The 20,456-nt window shown below is 40.8% G+C and overlaps 1 protein-coding gene across 1 annotated transcript in view; it reads right to left on the bottom strand.

The window, feature by feature from the left end:
- The window catches only part of syt16 (synaptotagmin XVI), a gene marked incomplete at both ends in the record, with an annotated part of 28,352 nt that extends 10,200 nt beyond the window's left edge, over positions 1-18,152 (bottom strand). Inside the window, 3 exons of the mRNA XM_079223666.1 lie at positions 873-1,097; positions 16,418-16,663; positions 17,747-18,152. Of these exons, the coding sequence (XP_079079792.1) occupies positions 873-1,097; positions 16,418-16,663; positions 17,747-18,152 (877 nt within the window). The remainder of the gene's footprint in view (positions 1-872; positions 1,098-16,417; positions 16,664-17,746) is intronic.
- Positions 18,153-20,456: the final 2,304 nt, after the last annotated feature.

Raw genomic sequence — 20,456 nt, 5'->3', positions numbered from 1 at the left:
AGATTAATGAAAGCTTTCTGCTTCTTTCCCCTCTTAAAATAACTCCAGAAACCAGCCGACGACTAACGAGCGTCCTAATTCCCAATTGATGCTCACTGAGTTCCACAGCTCTAATCTGCAGTAAATATGTAATTTTGGGGCCTTTTGGCTCGTCGACACCGGGACGGATTAGTTGGATCGACTGTTTTTTTCTGTTCTTAGAAGTTTCTAGTTTTAAGCAGCCGAGGGATCGAAACTGGTTCGGAAACATTCTTTAAACGTTGGTCTGACAATCACAAGGTGGCCAGAAGAAGAACGTTTTCTACTTTTCTTAATTATATTTTACAAATTTCAATTTAACAAACATGTTTCTCTAACGTGTGGGAGCGAAAACCTGGAGGCAAAACACTGGGTTTGTCTTGAAACAGAAACATAGTAAAAAATAAAAATAATTTAAAAGATTACATCTTCCCAGTCCATCAAAACCTCAACTGGCTCCCATATTAACCTGTGATGCAGAGTTATGTAATGTCATTGTCAAAATTGCATTTATTTTCTTTGTTTTTGTTGTTATTGCTTTTACTGTTTTAGTTTTTACCACATAAAGTGCCTTTAAGTAAAGAGCTACATAAATATATGTATTATTATTATTATTACAGACAAGAATATATACATTATTATATTTTATATTTATTTAAATTGTATATATATTTTTATTTTATTTAATCTAATCTAATTTACTAAAAGTGTAAAATGTAAAATATGTTTTTCTTCAGTGTATATATATATAATAAAATAAATAATAAAATATATATATATATATATATATATTTTATAAAAATATATTTATATATATTCTTTTTACCATATTTTATATGGTAAAGTGTTTTAACCTTCACAGTCCGACGGCTCGGTGCTTCCTTCCTCTTGGTCCGACAGGCGGTTGAATTTGTGGCGTCGGCCGAGCGAAGTCTGCGGCTCGCTGACGTTCGTCGCCGCCGCCGCCGTACGAAAACTCTGCGACCGCGACACCGAGATCTCGAACTGCTTCAGGACCTCGTCTTCACTGTCAGAGGAGCTGCCGCCTTCGTCTTCGTCATCTTCACCAAAACTGCTCACTGAAGGGCGATAAACACAGGGAGACACAGGGGGTGAGGAAGAGGAGAAGCTTGGAGACGAGAGGAGGAGAGGAGAAGAGAAGAGGAGAGAGGAGGAGAGAGGATGAAAGAAGAGGAGAGGAGACAAAGAAGAGGAGAGGAGAAGAGGAAAGGAAAAAGAAGAGGAGAGGAGGAAACAAGGAAGAAAGAAGAGGAGAGAGGAGAGGAGGAGAGGAGAGGGGGAGAGGAGAGGAGGGGAGAGGAGACAAAGAAGAGGAGAGGAGGAAATGAGAGAGGAGGAGGAAAGGAAAAAAGAAGAGGAGAGGAGGAAAGGAGGAAACAAGAGAGGAGGAGAGAGGAGAGAAGCAGAAAAGAATAAAAGAGAGCAGAGAAGGAAACAAGGAAGAAAGGAGAGGAGGAAAGCAGAGTTTGTTTCAACTAAACAGTTTATTTTTAAGTATTTTTCTCCTGAAACAACGTTTTAAAACCTTTGGTTAATAAAGTCAGACGAGTTCTTCAATTGTGTTTTTCTCTTTGCTTGGCAGTTTTTCATAGAAAAAAACTAAACTACTGACCACCAGGGGGTGGCTCCTCTGGTTGTATAGAAGTCTATGCTTCATGTGTTAAAGATGCATTCTCTCTCCTGACCACCAGGGGGCGACTCCTCTGGTTGTATAGAAATCTATATAAATGACTCTACTTCTCTCTTGATTTATTCCGTCAGTAAACATTGTAAACATGAGTTTATGTCTCTAGTTTCAAGTCTTCTTCAATACAGCATGATGTTCATTTAGTAAATGATGGTCATTTAGAGTCAAACAGACCATAAAGCAGGGGATGCTTTAGGGCGGGTCTACAAGGTGATTGACAGGTCTCTAGCACAGACGTATACGGCGTCTCAATGTCACTCGTCCTCAGTCCATATATGTCACTTCCTGTTCACTAGTCGCTCTCTCTGGTGAAATAAATAAAACCTGTCCACACTAGCATCATAATTTGACCATTATCGGATAGCAACAGCTGAATGAGTGACGTGGTGGTGACAGGCCCCTCCCCCTCCAGCTATACCTGAGCCGGTCGCCATGGTTACCGCCTCGGAGCCAACGGGCTGATGGCCCTGTTAACTTTGTGTCCTCTGGAGTAATGTGGCTCAGAGATCGCATGCAACATGCAACGCACACACACACACACACACACACACACACACACACACACACACACACACACACAAACACACACACATGATTATGCATAAACAAAGACACACACACACACCCATACAAAGATAAACACACACACACATACGCTTGGACACGAAGAGTTATACACATTTTCTTAAAACCAATGATTAAAAAAAACTTAATTATACACGTTCACAAGTACATTCATGTCAAAGTATCAAAAGTAAATAGTAAGTTGTCCACGTAATCACAACGTTCGCCGATTCAAACAGAATGTTGTTGTCTTTTTACTGCTTTAATTTTTTTTTTTTTTTTTTTTTAATCATAATTAAGTGTGGCTTCAGCTAGAGGGGTCATAGACCCCTATAGCAAAGCGCACTTTATATTATTGCTCGGGCTTATTAAGTGTGGCTTCAGCTAGAGGGGTCATAGACCCCTATAGCAAAGCGCACTTTATATTATTGCTCGGGCTTATTAAGTGTGGCTTCAGCTAGAGGGGTCATAGACCCCTATAGCAAAGCGCACTTTATATTATTGCTCGGGCTTATTATTATTATTACTTATTATTATTCTTCTTATTCCGCCAAACTTTGGACCGTATCTTCTCCCACAGCGTTGCCCGCACATGCGTAAAAAATACATCAAAACGTGCGGCCCGATCGGGAATCGTGAGCTATGACTTTTCTAAGAGATTCGACCAGCCATTTTCCCGAAAAGTGCGAAAAACGGCGAGAAATTGTCCCATTCACTTGACTGGGGTTTCGGACTGAAGAGAGCAAAAAAACATACATCTTTGTGCCCACAGTGACTCGCCATAATGTATCGTAGAGAAATGATTTAAAGTTTAAAACGTTGACAAAAGTCTGGAGTTTATTTGCCCAATTGGGCATTTTTTGATAGCTAGCACAGTTTTCATGTAATTATTGTTCAAGTTTAGGAAAATGTGGGAACCATTTCAGAGTTTACAATGGGTGTGTGTGGGGAAGGTTAGAGCTGTGATGTCATCGCTAGAGCACGAGGAGCTGTGTCCTAAACAACCTTTTTGTATTTGTATTTTGCCATTCACTCCACAATATTGACTTTTGAGGCATAATTTATATATGAAAACGTTGGAAATATTGTGCCGGTGCTACACATGCGTCGTGGAATCCAACAAATGTATACTGTTTTGTCAGCAAGCCTGAAAGCGACATGAAGTCCGGCCAACTGCTCCATTAACCTCCATGTTAAATCGGACCACAATTTTCTCTCATGACGGAAACGTGAGCACTTTACAAACTGAATTTACGCCCTCATTTATAAATCCTTACAAATATTTAAGTAGACGGAAACGTTCTCAGAAGTCTTGTGCTTCTCATGATGTCATTATTTTCGTGATGGGATCCATGGTTGTCTGTCAAATACAATAGTTTGAAAGTTAGTTTTTTCATTAAATCAACTCTCCTGTCTCTCTCTCTCAGTGAACACCATGGCAACGGTGACACACACGCACACACGCGCAGGAGGAACTGTCAGTTAGTCAGCTGACATCCTGACTGTTTGTGCTTCTCATGATTTCATTGCTTTTATTCATATCTGTTGTGACTGACTCATGGATTTAAACATGGTTATTCATTTCATTTTATTTAAACAAACCAACTGAAGTCTTGGGTAGGAGAGAGGCAAAGTTGTACTTTTTTACATTGAGCAGCTCTGGTTAATTGATGGCTGACATGATTGTTTCAAGGTCTTCTCCCTCTTCTGCCCCTCCCAATGGGCTTTTCGCATGAGTGTTTGAGTGCTATTTTTTTCCCGCCATTCGATCTATATTCCGCCCCCTGTCTGTCTAACTCTGTCTGGCCCCCCCCTTTCCGTGGCTGACATGATATTAGTTAATCTGATTTCTCTCTCTCTCTCTCTCTCTCTCTCCTCCTGCCTGTCTCTCTCTCTCTCTCTCCTCCTGCCTGTCTCTCTCTCTCTCTCTCTCCTCCTGCCTCTCTCTCTCTCTCTCTCTCCTCCTGCCTCTCTCTCTCTCTCTCTCTCCTCCTGCCTCTCTCTCTCTCTCTCTCTCCTCCTGCCTCTCTCTCTTTCTCTCTCTCCTCCTGCCTCTCTCTCTCTCTCTCTGATAGCTAGCACAGTTTTCATGTAATTATTGTTCAAGTTTAGGAAAATGTGGGAACCATTTCAGAGTTTACAATGGGTGTGTGTGGGGAAGGTTAGAGCTGTGATGTCATCGCTAGAGCACGAGGAGCTGTGTCCTAAACAACCTTTTTGTATTTGTATTTTGCCATTCACTCCACAATATTGACTTTTGAGGCATAATTTATATATGAAAACGTTGGAAATATTGTGCCGGTGGTACACATGCGTCGTGGAATCCAACAAATGTATACTGTTTTGTCAGCAAGCCTGAAAGCGACATGAAGACCGGCCAACTGCTCCATTAACCTCCATGTTAAATCGGACCACAATTTTCTCTCATGACGGAAACGTGAGCACTTTACAAACTGAATTTACGCCCTCATTTATAAATCCTTACAAATATTTAAGTAGACGGAAACGTTCTCAGAAGTCTTGTGCTTCTCATGATGTCATTATTTTCGTGATGGGATCCATGGTTGTCTGTCAAATACAGTAGTTTGAAAGTTAGTTTTTTCATTAAATCAACTCTCCTGTCTCTCTCTCAGTGAACACCATGGCAACGGTGACACACACGCACACACGTGCAGGAGGAACTGTCAGTTGGTCAGCTGACATCCTAACTGTTTGTGCTTCTCATGATTTCATTATTTTCGTGATGGGATGGGATTCATGGTTGTCTGTCAAGTACAATAGTATTATTTCTTGGTGTAACCACACCTCCCTACTCAATTCTGCGCCCTACCTCGAATAATGGCCCATCTTCATTACCTACACTTACACCGGTCTCAAGACACAAATAAACGCCTCTTAACTTCTTTTCTTCCATATGCTTCCTCTTATTAAACACTTAAACAAGCTTAAGACTCATAGACACGGTTTAAACATCCTAATATTACCAATAAGGCACACAAATAGACATTTTAGACCATTAATAACGTCCTCTGTCAGACGCTAATGAGCCACATCCACGGTTTTCCCGCCTTATGCAAATGAGCTGCACCCACAGAGACTTTCACCCAGACCCCTGCAAAGAGCTCCTCTCCCCTCCTCCTATTCTAATTAATGTTAAATATAAACTAATCTCTAAATCCTTGAACTTATTCAATCCCCTTGGCTTTTATTCAAGTTCAGGAACATAGAAATCCACTACAGAGCTGTGTCCTAAACAACCTTTTTGTATTTGTATTTTGCCATTCACTCCACAATATTGACTTTTGAGGCATAATTTATATATGAAAACGTTGGAAATATTGTGCCGGTGGTACACATGCGTCGTGGAATCCAACAAATGTATACTGTTTTGTCAGCAAGCCTGAAAGCGACATGAAGACCGGCCAACTGCTCCATTAACCTCCATGTTAAATCGGACCACAATTTTCTCTCATGACGGAAACGTGAGCACTTTACAAACTGAATTTACGCTCTCATTTATAAATCCTTACAAATATTTAAGTAGACGGAAACGTTCTCAGAAGTCTTGTGCTTCTCATGATGTCATTATTTTCGTAATGGGATTCACGGTTGTCTGTCAAATACAATAGTTTGAAAGGTTGTTTTCTCATTAAATCCACAGTTCAGTCTCCCGCTCTGTGACAGTGTCACACCTGTTTTAAGTTAGCCAATCAGGGCTGTCACCACGACAACGGTGATACAAACGCAGGAGGAGCCAACTGACGTTGGTCAGCTGACATCCAAGACACTCTATTTTAAACTCTACAAAAAACGTTTCACACACATTCTTATATATCATACATTAGACTTAGACACACACACACACACAGAATTATCACAAAACGATTGACTGTGTGTGTCTATGTGCGCCCGCGTGTGTGTGCGCGCACGTTTTTTGACCCCAGAAAGTTGGTGAGTGAGGAGATACAACTTGGATCGACCTTTCACCCAATGAGTCTGTTGTTGCTGGGGAAAAATGGACAACACAACGAATCCGATTAGGCTCCTCCCATAGAAGAAGTCTGATTGGCTCTTTTTTATTTGGCTTTCGGTTAAGGATTTTTTTTTTCATTGTGTAAAAAACTACGTTTTTCACCCTCTCAAAGAAAGTCATTTGATCTGATAATTCTGAAGGTGGCAGAGGTTATTGAGGTTATTGTGTTATTGAGAGATGTGTTACCTCAATAACACATCTCACTACCGGTAATGTATACATATTGCGACGTCTTACGGCAGTAGTAGCCACACTTTCAAAATTTCTTGTGAAATTTTCTAGTTATTATTATTCTTCTTATTCCGCCAAACTTTGGACCGTATCTTCTCCCACAGCGTTGCCCGCACATGCGTAAAAAATACATCAAAACGTGCGGCCCGATCGGGAATCGTGAGCTATGACTTTTCTAAGAGATTCGACCAGCCATTTTCCCGAAAAGTGCGAAAAACGGCGAGAAATTGTCCCATTCACTTGACTGGGGTTTCGGACTGAAGAGAGCAAAAAAACATACATCTTTGTGCCCACAGTGACTCGCCATAATGTATCGTAGAGAAATGATTTAAAGTTTAAAACGTTGACAAAAGTCTGGAGTTTATTTGCCCAATTGGGCATTTTTTGATAGCTAGCACAGTTTTCATGTAATTATTGTTCAAGTTTAGGAAAATGTGGGAACCATTTCAGAGTTTACAATGGGTGTGTGTGGGGAAGGTTAGAGCTGTGATGTCATCGCTAGAGCACGAGGAGCTGTGTCCTAAACAACCTTTTTGTATTTGTATTTTGCCATTCACTCCACAATATTGACTTTTGAGGCATAATTTATATATGAAAACGTTGGAAATATTGTGCCGGTGGTACACATGAGTCGTGGAATCCAACAAATGTATACTGTTTTGTCAGCAAGCCTGAAAGCGACATGAAGACCGGCCAAGTGCTCCATTAACCTCCATGTTAAATCGGACCACAATTTTCTCTCATGACGGAAACGTGAGCACTTTTCAAACTGAATTTACGCTCTCATTTCTAAATCCTTGCAAATATTTAAGTAGACGGAAACGTTCGCAGAAGTCTTGTGCTTCTCATGATGTCATTATTTTCGTGATGGGATCCATGGTTGTCTGTCAAATACACTAGTTTGAAAGTTAGTTTTTTCATTAAATCAACTCTCCTGTCTCTCTCTCAGTGAACACCATGGCAACGGTGACACACACGCACACACACACGCGCAGGAGGAACTGTCAGTTGGTCAGCTGACACTTGACTGTTTGTGCTTCTCATGATTTCATTATTTTCGTGATGGGATGGGATTCATGGTTGTCTGTCAAATACAATAGTATTATTTCTTGGTGTAACCACACCTCCCTACTCAATTCTGCGCCCTACCTCGAATAATGGCCCATCTTCATTACCTACACTTACACCGGTCTCAAGACACAAATAAACGCCTCTTAACTTCTTTTCTTCCATATGCTTCCTCTTATTAAACACTTAAACAAGCTTAAGACTCATAGACACGGTTTAAACATCCTAATATTACCAATAAGGCACACAAATAGACATTTTAGACCATTAATAACGTCCTCTGTCAGACGCTGATGAGCCATACCCACGGTTTTCCCGCCTTATGCAAATGAGCTGCACCCACAGAGACTTTCACCCAGACCCCTGCAAAGAGCTCCTCTCCCCTCCTCCTATTCTAATTAATGTTAAATATAAACTAATCTCTAAATCCTTGAACTTATTCAATCCCCTTGGCTTTTATTCAAGTTCAGGAACATAGAAATCCACTACAGAGCTGTGTCCTAAACAACCTTTTTGTATTTGTATTTTGCCATTCACTCCACAATATTGACTTTTGAGGCATAATTTATATATGAAAACGTTGGAAATATTGTGCCGGTGGTACACATGCGTCGTGGAATCCAACAAATGTATACTGTTTTGTCAGCAAGCCTGAAAGCGACATGAAGTCCGGCCAACTGCTACATCAACCTCCATGTTAAATCGGACCACAATTTTCTCTCATGACGGAAACGTGAGCACTTTACAAACTGAATTTACGCTCTCATTTATAAATCCTTACAAATATTTAAGTAGACGGAAACGTTCTCAGAAGTCTTGTGCTTCTCATGATGTCATTATTTTCGTGATGGGATCCATGGTTGTCTGTCAAATACACTAGTTTGAAAGTTAGTTTTTTCATTAAATCAACTCTCCTGTCTCTCTCTCAGTGAACACCATGGCAACGGTGACACACACGCGCACACACGCGCAGGAGGAACTGTCAGTTGGTCAGCTGACATCCTGACTGTTTGTGCTTCTCATGATTTCATTGCTTTTATTCATATCTGTTGTGACTGACTCATGGATTTAAACATGGTTATTCATTTCATTTTATTTAAACAAACCAACTGAAGTCTTGGGTAGGAGAGAGGCAAAGTTGTACTTTTTTACATTGAGCAGCTCTGGTTAATTGATGGCTGACATGATTGTTTCAAGGTCTTCTCCCTCTTCTGCCCCTCCCAATGGGCTTTTCGCATGAGTGTTTGAGTGCTATTTTTTTCCCGCCATTCGATCTATATACCGCCCCCTGTCTGTCTAACTCTGTCTGGCCCCCCCCTTTCCGTGGCTGACATGATATTAGTTAATCTGATTTCTCTCTCTCTCTCTCTCTCTCTCTCTCTCTCTCTCTCCTCCTGCCTCTCTCTCTCTCTCTCTCTCTCTCTCTCTCCTCCTGCCTCTCTCTCTCTCTCTCTCTCTCTCTCTCTCTCTCTCTCTCCTCCTGCCTCTCTCCTCCTGCCTCTCTCTCTCTCTCTCTCTCTCTCTCTCTGATAGCTAGCACAGTTTTCATGTAATTATTGTTCAAGTTTAGGAAAATGTGGGAACCATTTCAGAGTTTACAATGGGTGTGTGTGGGGAAGGTTAGAGCTGTGATGTCATCGCTAGAGCACGAGGAGCTGTGTCCTAAACAACCTTTTTGTATTTGTATTTTGCCATTCACTCCACAATATTGACTTTTGAGGCATAATTTATATATGAAAACGTTGGAAATATTGTGCCGGTGGTACACATGCGTCGTGGAATCCAACAAATGTATACTGTTTTGTCAGCAAGCCTGAAAGCGACATGAAGACCGGCCAACTGCTCCATTAACCTCCATGTTAAATCGGACCACAATTTTCTCTCATGACGGAAACGTGAGCACTTTACAAACTGAATTTACGCTCTCATTTATAAATCCTTACAAATATTTAAGTAGACGGAAACGTTCTCAGAAGTCTTGTGCTTCTCATGATGTCATTATTTTCGTGATGGGATTCACGGTTGTCTGTCAAATACACTAGTTTGAAAGGTTGTTTTCTCATTAAATCCACAGTCCAGTCTCCTGCTCTGTGACAGTGTCACACCTGTTTTAAGTTAGCCAATCAGGGCTGTCACCACGACAACCGGTGATACAAACGCAGGAGGAGCCAACTGACGTTGGTCAGCTGACATCCAAGACACTCTATTTTAAACTCTACAAAAAACGTTTCACACACATTCTTATATATCATACATTAGACTTAGACACACACACACACAGAATTATCACAAAACGATTGACTGTGTGTGTCTATGTGCGCCCGCGTGTGTGTGCGCGCACGTTTTTTGACCCCAGAAAGTTGGTGAGTGAGGAGATACAACTTGGATCGACCTTTCACCCAATGAGTCTGTTGTTGCTGGGGGAAAAATGGACAACACAACAAATCCGATTAGGCTCCTCCCATAGAAGAAGTCTGATTTGCTCTTTTTTATTTGGCTTTCGGTTAAGGATTTTTTTTTTCATTGTGTAAAAAACTACGTTTTTCACCCTCTCAAAGAAAGTCATTTGATCTGATAATTCTGAAGGTGGCAGAGGTTATTGTGTTATTGAGAGATGTGTTACCTCAATAACACATCTCACTACCGGTAATGTATACATATTGCGACGTCTTACGGCAGTAGTAGCCACACTTTCAAAATTTCTTGTGAAATTTTCTAGTTATTATTATTACTTATTATTATTCTTCTTATTCCGCCAAACTTTGGACCGTATCTTCTCCCACAGCGTTGCCCGCACATGCGTAAAAAATACATCAAAACGTGCGGCCCGATCGGGAATCGTGAGCTATGACTTTTCTAAGAGATTCGACCAGCCATTTTCCCGAAAAGTGCGAAAAACGGCGAGAAATTGTCCCATTCACTTGACTGGGGTTTCGGACTGAAGAGAGCAAAAAAACATACATCTTTGTGCCCACAGTGACTCGCCATAATGTATCGTAGAGAAATGATTTAAAGTTTAAAACGTTGACAAAAGTCTGGAGTTTATTTGCCCAATTGGGCATTTTTTGATAGCTAGCACAGTTTTCATGTAATTATTGTTCAAGTTTAGGAAAATGTGGGAACCATTTCAGAGTTTACAATGGGTGTGTGTGGGGAAGGTTAGAGCTGTGATGTCATCGCTAGAGCACGAGGAGCTGTGTCCTAAACAACCTTTTTGTATTTGTATTTTGCCATTCACTCCACAATATTGACTTTTGAGGCATAATTTATATATGAAAACGTTGGAAATATTGTGCCGGTGCTACACATGCGTCGTGGAATCCAACAAATGTATACTGTTTTGTCAGCAAGCCTGAAAGCGACATGAAGTCCGGCCAACTGCTCCATTAACCTCCATGTTAAATCGGACCACAATTTTCTCTCATGACGGAAACGTGAGCACTTTACAAACTGAATTTACGCCCTCATTTATAAATCCTTACAAATATTTAAGTAGACGGAAACGTTCTCAGAAGTCTTGTGCTTCTCATGATGTCATTATTTTCGTGATGGGATCCATGGTTGTCTGTCAAATACAATAGTTTGAAAGTTAGTTTTTTCATTAAATCAACTATCCTGTCTCTCTCTCAGTGAACACCATGGCAACGGTGACACACACGCACACACGCGCAGGAGGAACTGTCAGTTGGTCAGCTGACATCCTGACTGTTTGTGCTTCTCATGATTTCATTGCTTTTATTCATATCTGTTGTGACTGACTCATGGATTTAAACATGGTTATTCATTTCATTTTATTTAAACAAACCAATTGAAGTCTTGGGTAGGAGAGAGGCAAAGTTGTACTTTTTTACATTGAGCAGCTCTGGTTAATTGATGGCTGACATGATTGTTTTAAGGTCTTCTCCCTCTTCTGCCCCTCCCAATGGGCTTTTCGCATGAGTGTTTGAGTGCTATTTTTTTCCCGCCATTCGATCTATATACCGCCCCCTGTCTGTCTAACTCTGTCTGGCCCCCCACTTTCCGTGGCTGACATGATATTAGTTAATCTGATTTCTCTCTCTCTCTCTCTCTCTCTCTCTCTCTCTCTCTCTCTCTCTCTCTCTCTCCTCCTGCCTCTCTCTCTCTCTCTCTCTCTCCTCCTGCCTCTCTCTCTCTCTCTCTCCTCCTGCCCCTCTCTCTCTCTCTCTCTCTCTCTCTCTCTCTCCTCCTGCCTCTCTCTCTCTCTCTCTCTCTCTCTCTCCTCCTGCCTCTCTCTCTCTCTCTCTCTCTGATAGCTAGCACAGTTTTCATGTAATTATTGTTCAAGTTTAGGAAAATGTGGGAACCATTTCAGAGTTTACAATGGGTGTGTGTGGGGAAGGTTAGAGCTGTGATGTCATCGCTAGAGCACGAGGAGCTGTGTCCTAAACAACCTTTTTGTATTTGTATTTTGCCATTCACTCCACAATATTGACTTTTGAGGCATAATTTATATATGAAAACGTTGGAAATATTGTGCCGGTGGTACACATGCGTCGTGGAATCCAACAAATGTATACTGTTTTGTCAGCAAGCCTGAAAGCGACATGAAGACCGGCCAACTGCTCCATTAACCTCCATGTTAAATCGGACCACAATTTTCTCTCATGACGGAAACGTGAGCACTTTACAAACTGAATTTACGCCCTCATTTATAAATCCTTACAAATATTTAAGTAGACGGAAACGTTCTCAGAAGTCTTGTGCTTCTCATGATGTCATTATTTTCGTGATGGGATCCATGGTTGTCTGTCAAATACAGTAGTTTGAAAGTTAGTTTTTTCATTAAATCAACTCTCCTGTCTCTCTCTCAGTGAACACCATGGCAACGGTGACACACACGCGCACACACACATGCGCAGGAGGAACTGTCAGTTGGTCAGCTGACACTTGACTGTTTGTGCTTCTCATGATTTCATTATTTTCGTGATGGGATGGGATTCATGTTTGTCTGTCAAATACAATAGTATTATTTCTTGGTGTAACCACACCTCCCTACTCAATTCTGCGCCCTACCTCGAATTATGGCCCATCTTCATTACCTACACTTACACCGGTCTCAAGACACAAATAAACGCCTCTTAACTTCTTTTCTTCCATATGCTTCCTCTTATTAAACACTTAAACAAGCTTAAGACTCATAGACACGGTTTAAACATCCTAATATTACCAATAAGGCACACAAATAGACATTTTAGACCATTAATAACGTCCTCTGTCAGACGCTCATGAGCCACACCCACGGTTTTCCCGCCTTATGCAAATGAGCTGCACCCACAGAGACTTTCACCCAGACACCTGCAAAGAGCTCCTCTCCCCTCCTCCTATTCTAATTAATGTTAAATATAAACTAATCTCTAAATCCTTGAACTTATTCAATCCCCTTGGCTTTTATTCAAGTTCAGGAACATAGAAATCCACTACAGGTACTTTACCCCTTATCTTTCTTCGGTATAATTCTCGTTAAGCCTGAATATACGGGTTTAACCCCTTAATAACCTCCCATTAACACACAAACACACACATCTCAGACAACACCCTAACCGAAATTTAGAAATTTCTGAAATCTATTTTAAACTCTACAAAAAACATTTCACACACATTCTTATATATCATACATTAGACTTAGACACACACACAGAATTATCACAAAATGATTGACTGTGTGTGTCTATGTGCGCCCGTGTGTGTGTGCGCGCACGTTTTTTGACCCCAGAAAGTTGGTGAGTGAGGAGATACAACTTGGATCGACCTTTCACCCAATGAGTCTGTTGTTGCTGGGGAAAAATGGACAACACAAAGAATCCGATTAGGCTCCTCCCATAGAAGAAGTCTGATTGGCTCTTTTTTATTTGGCTTTCGGTTAAGGATTTTTTTTTTCATTGTGTAAAAAACTACGTTTTTCACCCTCTCAAAGAAAGTCATTTGATCTGATAATTCTGAAGGTGGCAGAGGTTATTGAGGTTATTGTGTTATTGAGAGATGTGTTACCTCAATAACACATCTCACTACCGGTAATGTATACATATTGCGACGTCTTACGGCAGTAGTAGCCACACTTTCAAAATTTCTTGTGAAATTTTCTAGTTCTTTATTTTATTTTATTATTCAATCATTCGATATTTTATCTTATTGCATTTTTATTAGTTTTTTTATTGTGTCAGTATCTACTTTACTCCGATTCAAGTGGTGGAAGAAGAATTCAGATCCTTTACTACAGTAAAAGTAATAATACCACGCTGAAAATACTCTACTACTACAGTCAAAGTACTGCATTGGAACCATAATTGAAGTAAACGTATTATCAGCTAAATGTAGTAAAACAGTAACAGTCTATGTGACGTCTTCTTTTTCCTGCTTTTATTTTTATTATACTTTTATTTTTTTAATTTTTTTATAGTTAATCATTTTATTTTATTTGTATTTATTTGTCTGTCAGTATCTTCTGTTCTGTTTAATCAGTGATTAAATGTTTCCTTAGTTTGTCTTGCCAAAGAACTTTGTAAATGTTTTAAAAATTGTTTTTATAAATCAAGTACTTGATCAGCAAAATGTTTAACTATATCTGTTATTTGTTGTAAAAAAAAAAAGTGCAATATTTACCTCTTCGTAGAAAGGAAGTAGAAATGAAAATAAATAGTAGAAGTAGTTTGTCGATGCAGTACTTGAATACTTGAGTTCCACTTGTTCTCTGCTTAAGTAAAGCTATTTGAATCGAGTTTGAACTACATTTTTACATAAAGTTTGACTAAAACATAACTGAACAGTCCGTTTGAGTCCCAACAGGATGTGCTGTTTGTTCAGGAAACCAACTGGAAATACCAGAGACTCCACCTGCGGCAGTTGAGAGTCAACAAACTCAGTGTTTGCTTTCTGACTCAGTCTCACCTGGATTCAAACATGCTGCTGGTTTTTTATTTCTTCTTCTTTTTCCATTTTTGCTCTAATTATAAAGGACCAAAACCGTTTTTTATTTCTGCAAAAAAAAAAAAAAAATGGAGGAAGCTCTCACTTTAACAACGTCGGGTTATCGCTATATTTTACAAGCTTTACTGTCATATTTTGTTGTGAGACTTTACTCATAATCTTCATTGTATTATAGGTCCAAAAATGCGAAATTGAGAGCGTTTCGATTGCCTCTTAACGGCTCTCAACATGGCGACGCCTGACGATGCTTACAGTACAAACTGAGGTGCGTAGGGTTCACTTGTGTGAGGTCAAAAGTGGGGGGAAGCTATCGTTGTAGCTTGAGCCATTTTCATACAGTGGGCTCTAATTCTGGAAAGATTAAATAAACTGTCCAGCTCCGTACTGCTTCTTCAAACAGGATTTGTTTTAACTCGATACCGGCAGCTTCAGAATTATTAAATTGACAAACAGGGTTTCAAGATTAGGTAACAAAACAGGCGCTTGTTGTGCGTTATTTAATGTCACACAGAAAAACTATTAACACAGTGAATTAGGGCTTCTTGTTCACCTTTATAACCTGTGCTCTGGGTGTTCACAGTGTTTGACAAGTGGGAGGAAAGAAAAGAGTTTTACTGGGTGACTGTACTTTTCTTCTTCTTCAAGGTTTTTATAATGTTAACGTTTTACTTGTGAGCTGCTGCTGACTCACTCAACTCTCTCTCTCATGCACACACACGTGCACGCTCGCCAACAAAAAACGCTGCACAAATACAAACTCAGCCACGTTACCTTTCTGTTACTGAAGGGTTTAATTGGAGTCACAATGCAAACGGCAGTCACGTATTCTCTGAGATGTTTCAGGTTACGTAAAAAGGTTGAACCTTGACGAGAAACATTTGAGGAAATAGTCTTGCCTTCTGTCTTTATGAGAGAGACAGAGATGAGAAGATGGATGTGTACATATGTTAAAGGTACATAAATTTACACCGTAAATGAAATAAAACACATCTAGCTGTTGCTCTGTTGCTGAGTTTGCACTCGCCTCCTCTGTTGTAGAGATTTGGGGAAACGAGTACTCGTGCAAAACAACGCATATCAATGCAAGCGTGTCAAAAACAATTTTTTTTTTTTTTACATGAAACTTTCCAAACTTTTCGAAATTAAAATAAATGTTGAAAGACTTCATTTTTGAAAATGTTTTCGTCTGCAGCTCCACGATAAAGAAGCAAACTCCATCTGCTGACGAAGATCATGCGACATGACAGAAAGCTCCAGAATGGCCACTTAATGAACCTTGAATTGGGATATTTTCCCGACACTTGGTGCCACATTGTGCAAGGACTCAAAGCTGGAGGCCAGGCATGAGACGACATATGAATATTGCAAGAAGAAATAGTTCACAATATTATCCCATATTATGATTTCCAACGCTTAAAATCATGTATTTACATCACAAACACACATGTTTGTTTTTGCGAGCTTACTTTTTTAGTGAAAAACAATCTTTATTGAGGTTATTATGAATCACCTAAGTAGAGGATGAATGAATAAAACAAACATTGTGTTAGTCTGTTCTTTCCTGTATTTTTCAAATTAGGCTCAATTTCAAGTCTTTAAATACTTTAAAGACTTGACTGAATCTGTTTGACTACATGTGCTGGAGAGAAAATGCAGATAAGAGAAAAAATACATTGCATGGCAAATATACTATGTGCTATATAATAATAATAATGATAATAATAATAATAGGTATATTCATGAGCAACATGACATGGTTAGTGTTTAACATTGTGACAAACTATTATTTCTCTTAATCAATGTTTTAAAAAACTTTCGAAAACTGCATAAAAATACATTCATTCACTCACCGAGCCCCTGGCGGATTCCCTGGCGTGTTTTCTTCCGGTGGGTGTGACGATGCTCCAGACATGGCATGCCGCCGACGCGTGAGAAACACAGCTTCTTGTTGATGAAGAGGAAGAGGACGGCCAGCGCCACGATGAAGACGCCCACCGCCGACAGGAAGCCGATGGCCTCTGGGGGGACTGGCAGGAGGAGGGAGAGGGAGAGGGGACACACAATGATACACTGATCAGACCACACAAACAGGCAGTCTGGAAACACACACACACACACACACACACACACACACACACACACACACACACACAGTACGCATGGTACATGTGATGCACACAGACAGAACGAGTGACACTTTAGTATTTGAGGTAGCCTCGATGCCTTGCTCAAAAGCACACTGGTAGTTTTATCAAGCAAAAACTGAAAACAAATATTTCTGAACGTATTGTTCAGTTTTTCCTTTAGTCTTTATTTTATTTACAGCGTCCTCAACCAAGGCCCTGTCTACATTCAATCCACACAACTTGCTGTTAAAAGCTTCGGTTGCTCAGCTGTGATTGGTCAATTTTTTTAATTAAATATTCTCCATGCATGCAAAAACGACCCCAAACGCTCGATAAAGGCAACGTCTACAATATGCCTATCCTGGGGCTTACTGCTGACGCCATCTTGGAATACGGCCGTCGCCATGTGGTTGTTTAAAACAAGTGAACAGGAAGCGACCATATCTGGACTGAGGAGGAGTGACGTATACGTCTCTGGTAGAGACCTGTCAATCACCTTGTAGCCCCACCCTAAAGCATCCCCTGCTTTATGGTCTGTTTGACTCTAAATTACCATAATTTACTAAATGAACATCATGCTGTACTGAAGAAGACTTGAAACTAGAGATTGAGATATAAACTCATGTTTACAATGTTTACTGAGGGAATAAATCAAGAGAGAAGTAGAGTTATTTATATAGACTTCTATACAACCAGAGGAGTCACCCCCTGGTGGTCAGTAGAGAGAATGCAGCTTTAACACATGAAGCATCGGCTTGACTCACTGTCACTGTTGTCATTTCTGGCGCGTAATTGACGCCATCGTTCACTCTGTTTTACAGATCAGAGTTCTAAAAACTGTAAAATTATTACTACCTCTTGGCACAGAAGCCACAATTTTACCATTTCAGTCTATTCTGGTTGTGGTAAGGACCAAGACGCAATAGTGAGTGGAAAGCAAAGTTTTATTCAGAACATACAGGAAACAGTTAGAGAAGAAGGCAGGAATCCCGGGGTTGGGGACAGAAGGCTTTGGCATTTACCGTGGCAGAGGCAAGGCGGAGAAGTCCAAACAGACAGGATCGTACCGGGGCAGAGGCAAGGCGGAGAAGTCCAAACAGGTAGGGTTGTACTGGGGCAGAGGCAAGGCGGAGAAGTCCAAACAGGTAGGATCGTACTGGGGAAGAGGCAAGGCGGAGAAGTCCAAACAGGTAGGATCGTACTGGGGAAGAGGCAAGGCGGAGAAGTCCAAACAGGTAGGGTTGTACTGGGGCAGAGGCAAGGCGGAGAAGTCCAAACAGGTAGGATCGTACCGGGGAAGAGGCAAGGCGGAGAAGTCCAAACAGGTAAGGTTGTACTGGGGCAGAGGCAAGGCGGAGAAGTCCAAACAGGTAGGATCGTACCGGGGCAGAGGCAAGTCTGAGAAGTTCCAATAGGCAGGGGTGTACTGGGGCAAAGAAGACCAAAATGGCAGGATCATACCGGGGTAGAGGCAAGGCGGAGAAGTCCAAATAGGTAGGATCGTACCGGGGCAGAGGCAAGGCGGAGAAGTTTCAATCGGCAGAGTCGTACTGGGGCAGAGAAGTCCAAACAGGCAGGGTCGTACCGGGGTAACGGTCGGTGGGAAAAAGTACTGGATGGTCTGGCAGAACACTGAGACCGATCTGGCAGTGAGTGTGTGTGAAGCTCGGGCTTAAATACTAAAGGGAGTAGGTGCAGCAAAGTGGGCAGGTAAGAGTGCTAGAGCTGACGAGGTGGGTGTGACTAACAGGTTTACAGAATAAGCTAATGAGGTGGGTGACAGGTAGAATGGCAGAAGAGACGAGACGCTGTTAACAATGGTAATCTTTTAAATGGGCCTTTAGGCTAAGAACATAATTTAATATTTTAGAATACATCATAATATTTTAGAATACGCCAGACTGTTCTTTTTAACATAACCGTTTGATTGCTTACTTCCGATAAATGTTTTATATTTTCAAACATTATGTTTCACAAATAGATTTGAGGATGAGGACTAACTTGAGTATAAACTTCTCCAGATAAATAAAGAGCTGCTAGTTAACATCATGATTTGTATCTATTTTATTTCCAAGATCGAGGAGCACAGATGCCCATGCTAACGTTGTGTCGAGCTACGGTTGCTACGCTACGAGGGTTTTACATGGAACGGGTTCGGTAAACTAATGCTGGCAATATGTCCAGAACCAAAACACGTCAATTCATGATTTTAATCTTTTTTTCCCTGCAAAGACACACAAAATGTCACGCTTTAAACTTTTGTACAAGACAGTTGAGTAAAGAAGAGTAAAGTATAAAAGGAGAAGAAAGAGTGACAGAAAATAGAGCGCAGGAGGAAGAAGAAATGGGAGACAGATCAACGTGAATGGCAGGTGAGGAGATAAGTCAGAAATTTGGGAGAGGCAGAAAAACATCTGGATCGAAACAGACTGAAAAGCGGAGTGAAAAGTCGGATTGAAAACCAGACGGGAAGAAACCAAACGGAGAAAGAGTAAACAAACAAGAGCAGGAAGAGAGACGCTGAAGAGGAGACGAGGCGTACTACTCTGCTCTCAACGAGGCGGCGGAGACTCAACATGGATGAATAGAAAACAAATGTATAACTGTGTGTGTGTGTGTGTGTGTGTGTGTGTGTGTGTGTGTGTGTGTGTGTAGGGGGGGTCGCTGCTGTCTCCCGTTTCCACGGTAACGCCTCAGAGAGCAGAGAAGTGAATCAATGGGAGCAAGCGGAGACAAGTGCACATCCTGCTGAGAGCCGACGCCAAAGCAAGGACTCGACAGCGTAGGCGTGTGTGTGTGTGTGTGTGTGTGTGTGTGTGTGTGTGTGTGTGTGTGTGTGTGTGTGTGTGTGTGTGTGTGTAGTACTATTATGTGTTTTTCATGTATTTCAAACACAACCTTGTGTTTTTTTTTTCTCTCTCTCTCTCTCTCTCTCTTCACGTCATTTTTAGAAACTGAATCTCCCACGCTGTACAGATGCACCGTCAATCTGCAGCCGCAAAAAATACATCCACTCACATCGCCAAGCAACAGTGTGTGTGTGTGTGTGTGTGTGTGTGTGTGTGTGTGTGTGTGGGTGTGGGTGTGGGTGTGGGTGTGTAGGTGTGTGTGGTGGCGAAATATTGAGCAACAACAGCAGCTGGTTTAATCCATCCTTCCACATGCAGCAGTATTTGCATCAGTGGTGGAAGAAGTACAGATTATTCACTTAAAAGGCATAGCGTGCAACGTTCAGGGGGATCTAAATTAATACAATAAGTATCTTTTCCTTAGTGTTTCAATCACCTTAAAATAAGAATTGTTGTAAACACAAGGTTAAAAATTGTGTTTTTGTGTGATTCTTCGTGGAGAAACTCAGTTTTGTGGATCTGTTGATTAAGTAAACTAATCGATCAGTCGAGTTACAGCCATAAAGCAGAACGGACAACCCAAACCAGCTAGCTCTTTGACTGTTCATGTTTTCAGTTGGTTCCAATCTGAAAACTCACCACAAAAATCCACACACTGCACCTTTAAGAAAAAGTAGATATTTCAGAGTAAAATATGATACAAGTAAAAGTGCTGTCCTAAGTGTAACCTACGTAAAAGAACGAACATTTACTTCAAGTTCAAAAAGTAAAAGTACTGGAAGTATTAGCATGAAAAACAAAACTAATCAATGTCTAGTACATTTCAGGGTAATATATATTATATTATTGGATCATAATTGCATGTATCACTTTAATGTAACTGTGGAGCTTATTTTAATAACTTTAAATACTGT

The sequence above is a fragment of the Taurulus bubalis genome (assembly GCF_910589615.1).
Source record: "Taurulus bubalis genome assembly, chromosome: 1".
Classification (NCBI taxonomy): domain Eukaryota; kingdom Metazoa; phylum Chordata; class Actinopteri; order Perciformes; family Cottidae; genus Taurulus; species Taurulus bubalis.
Note: the sequence above shows the minus strand (reverse complement) of the source record. Positions and strands in the feature narration are given on the sequence as shown.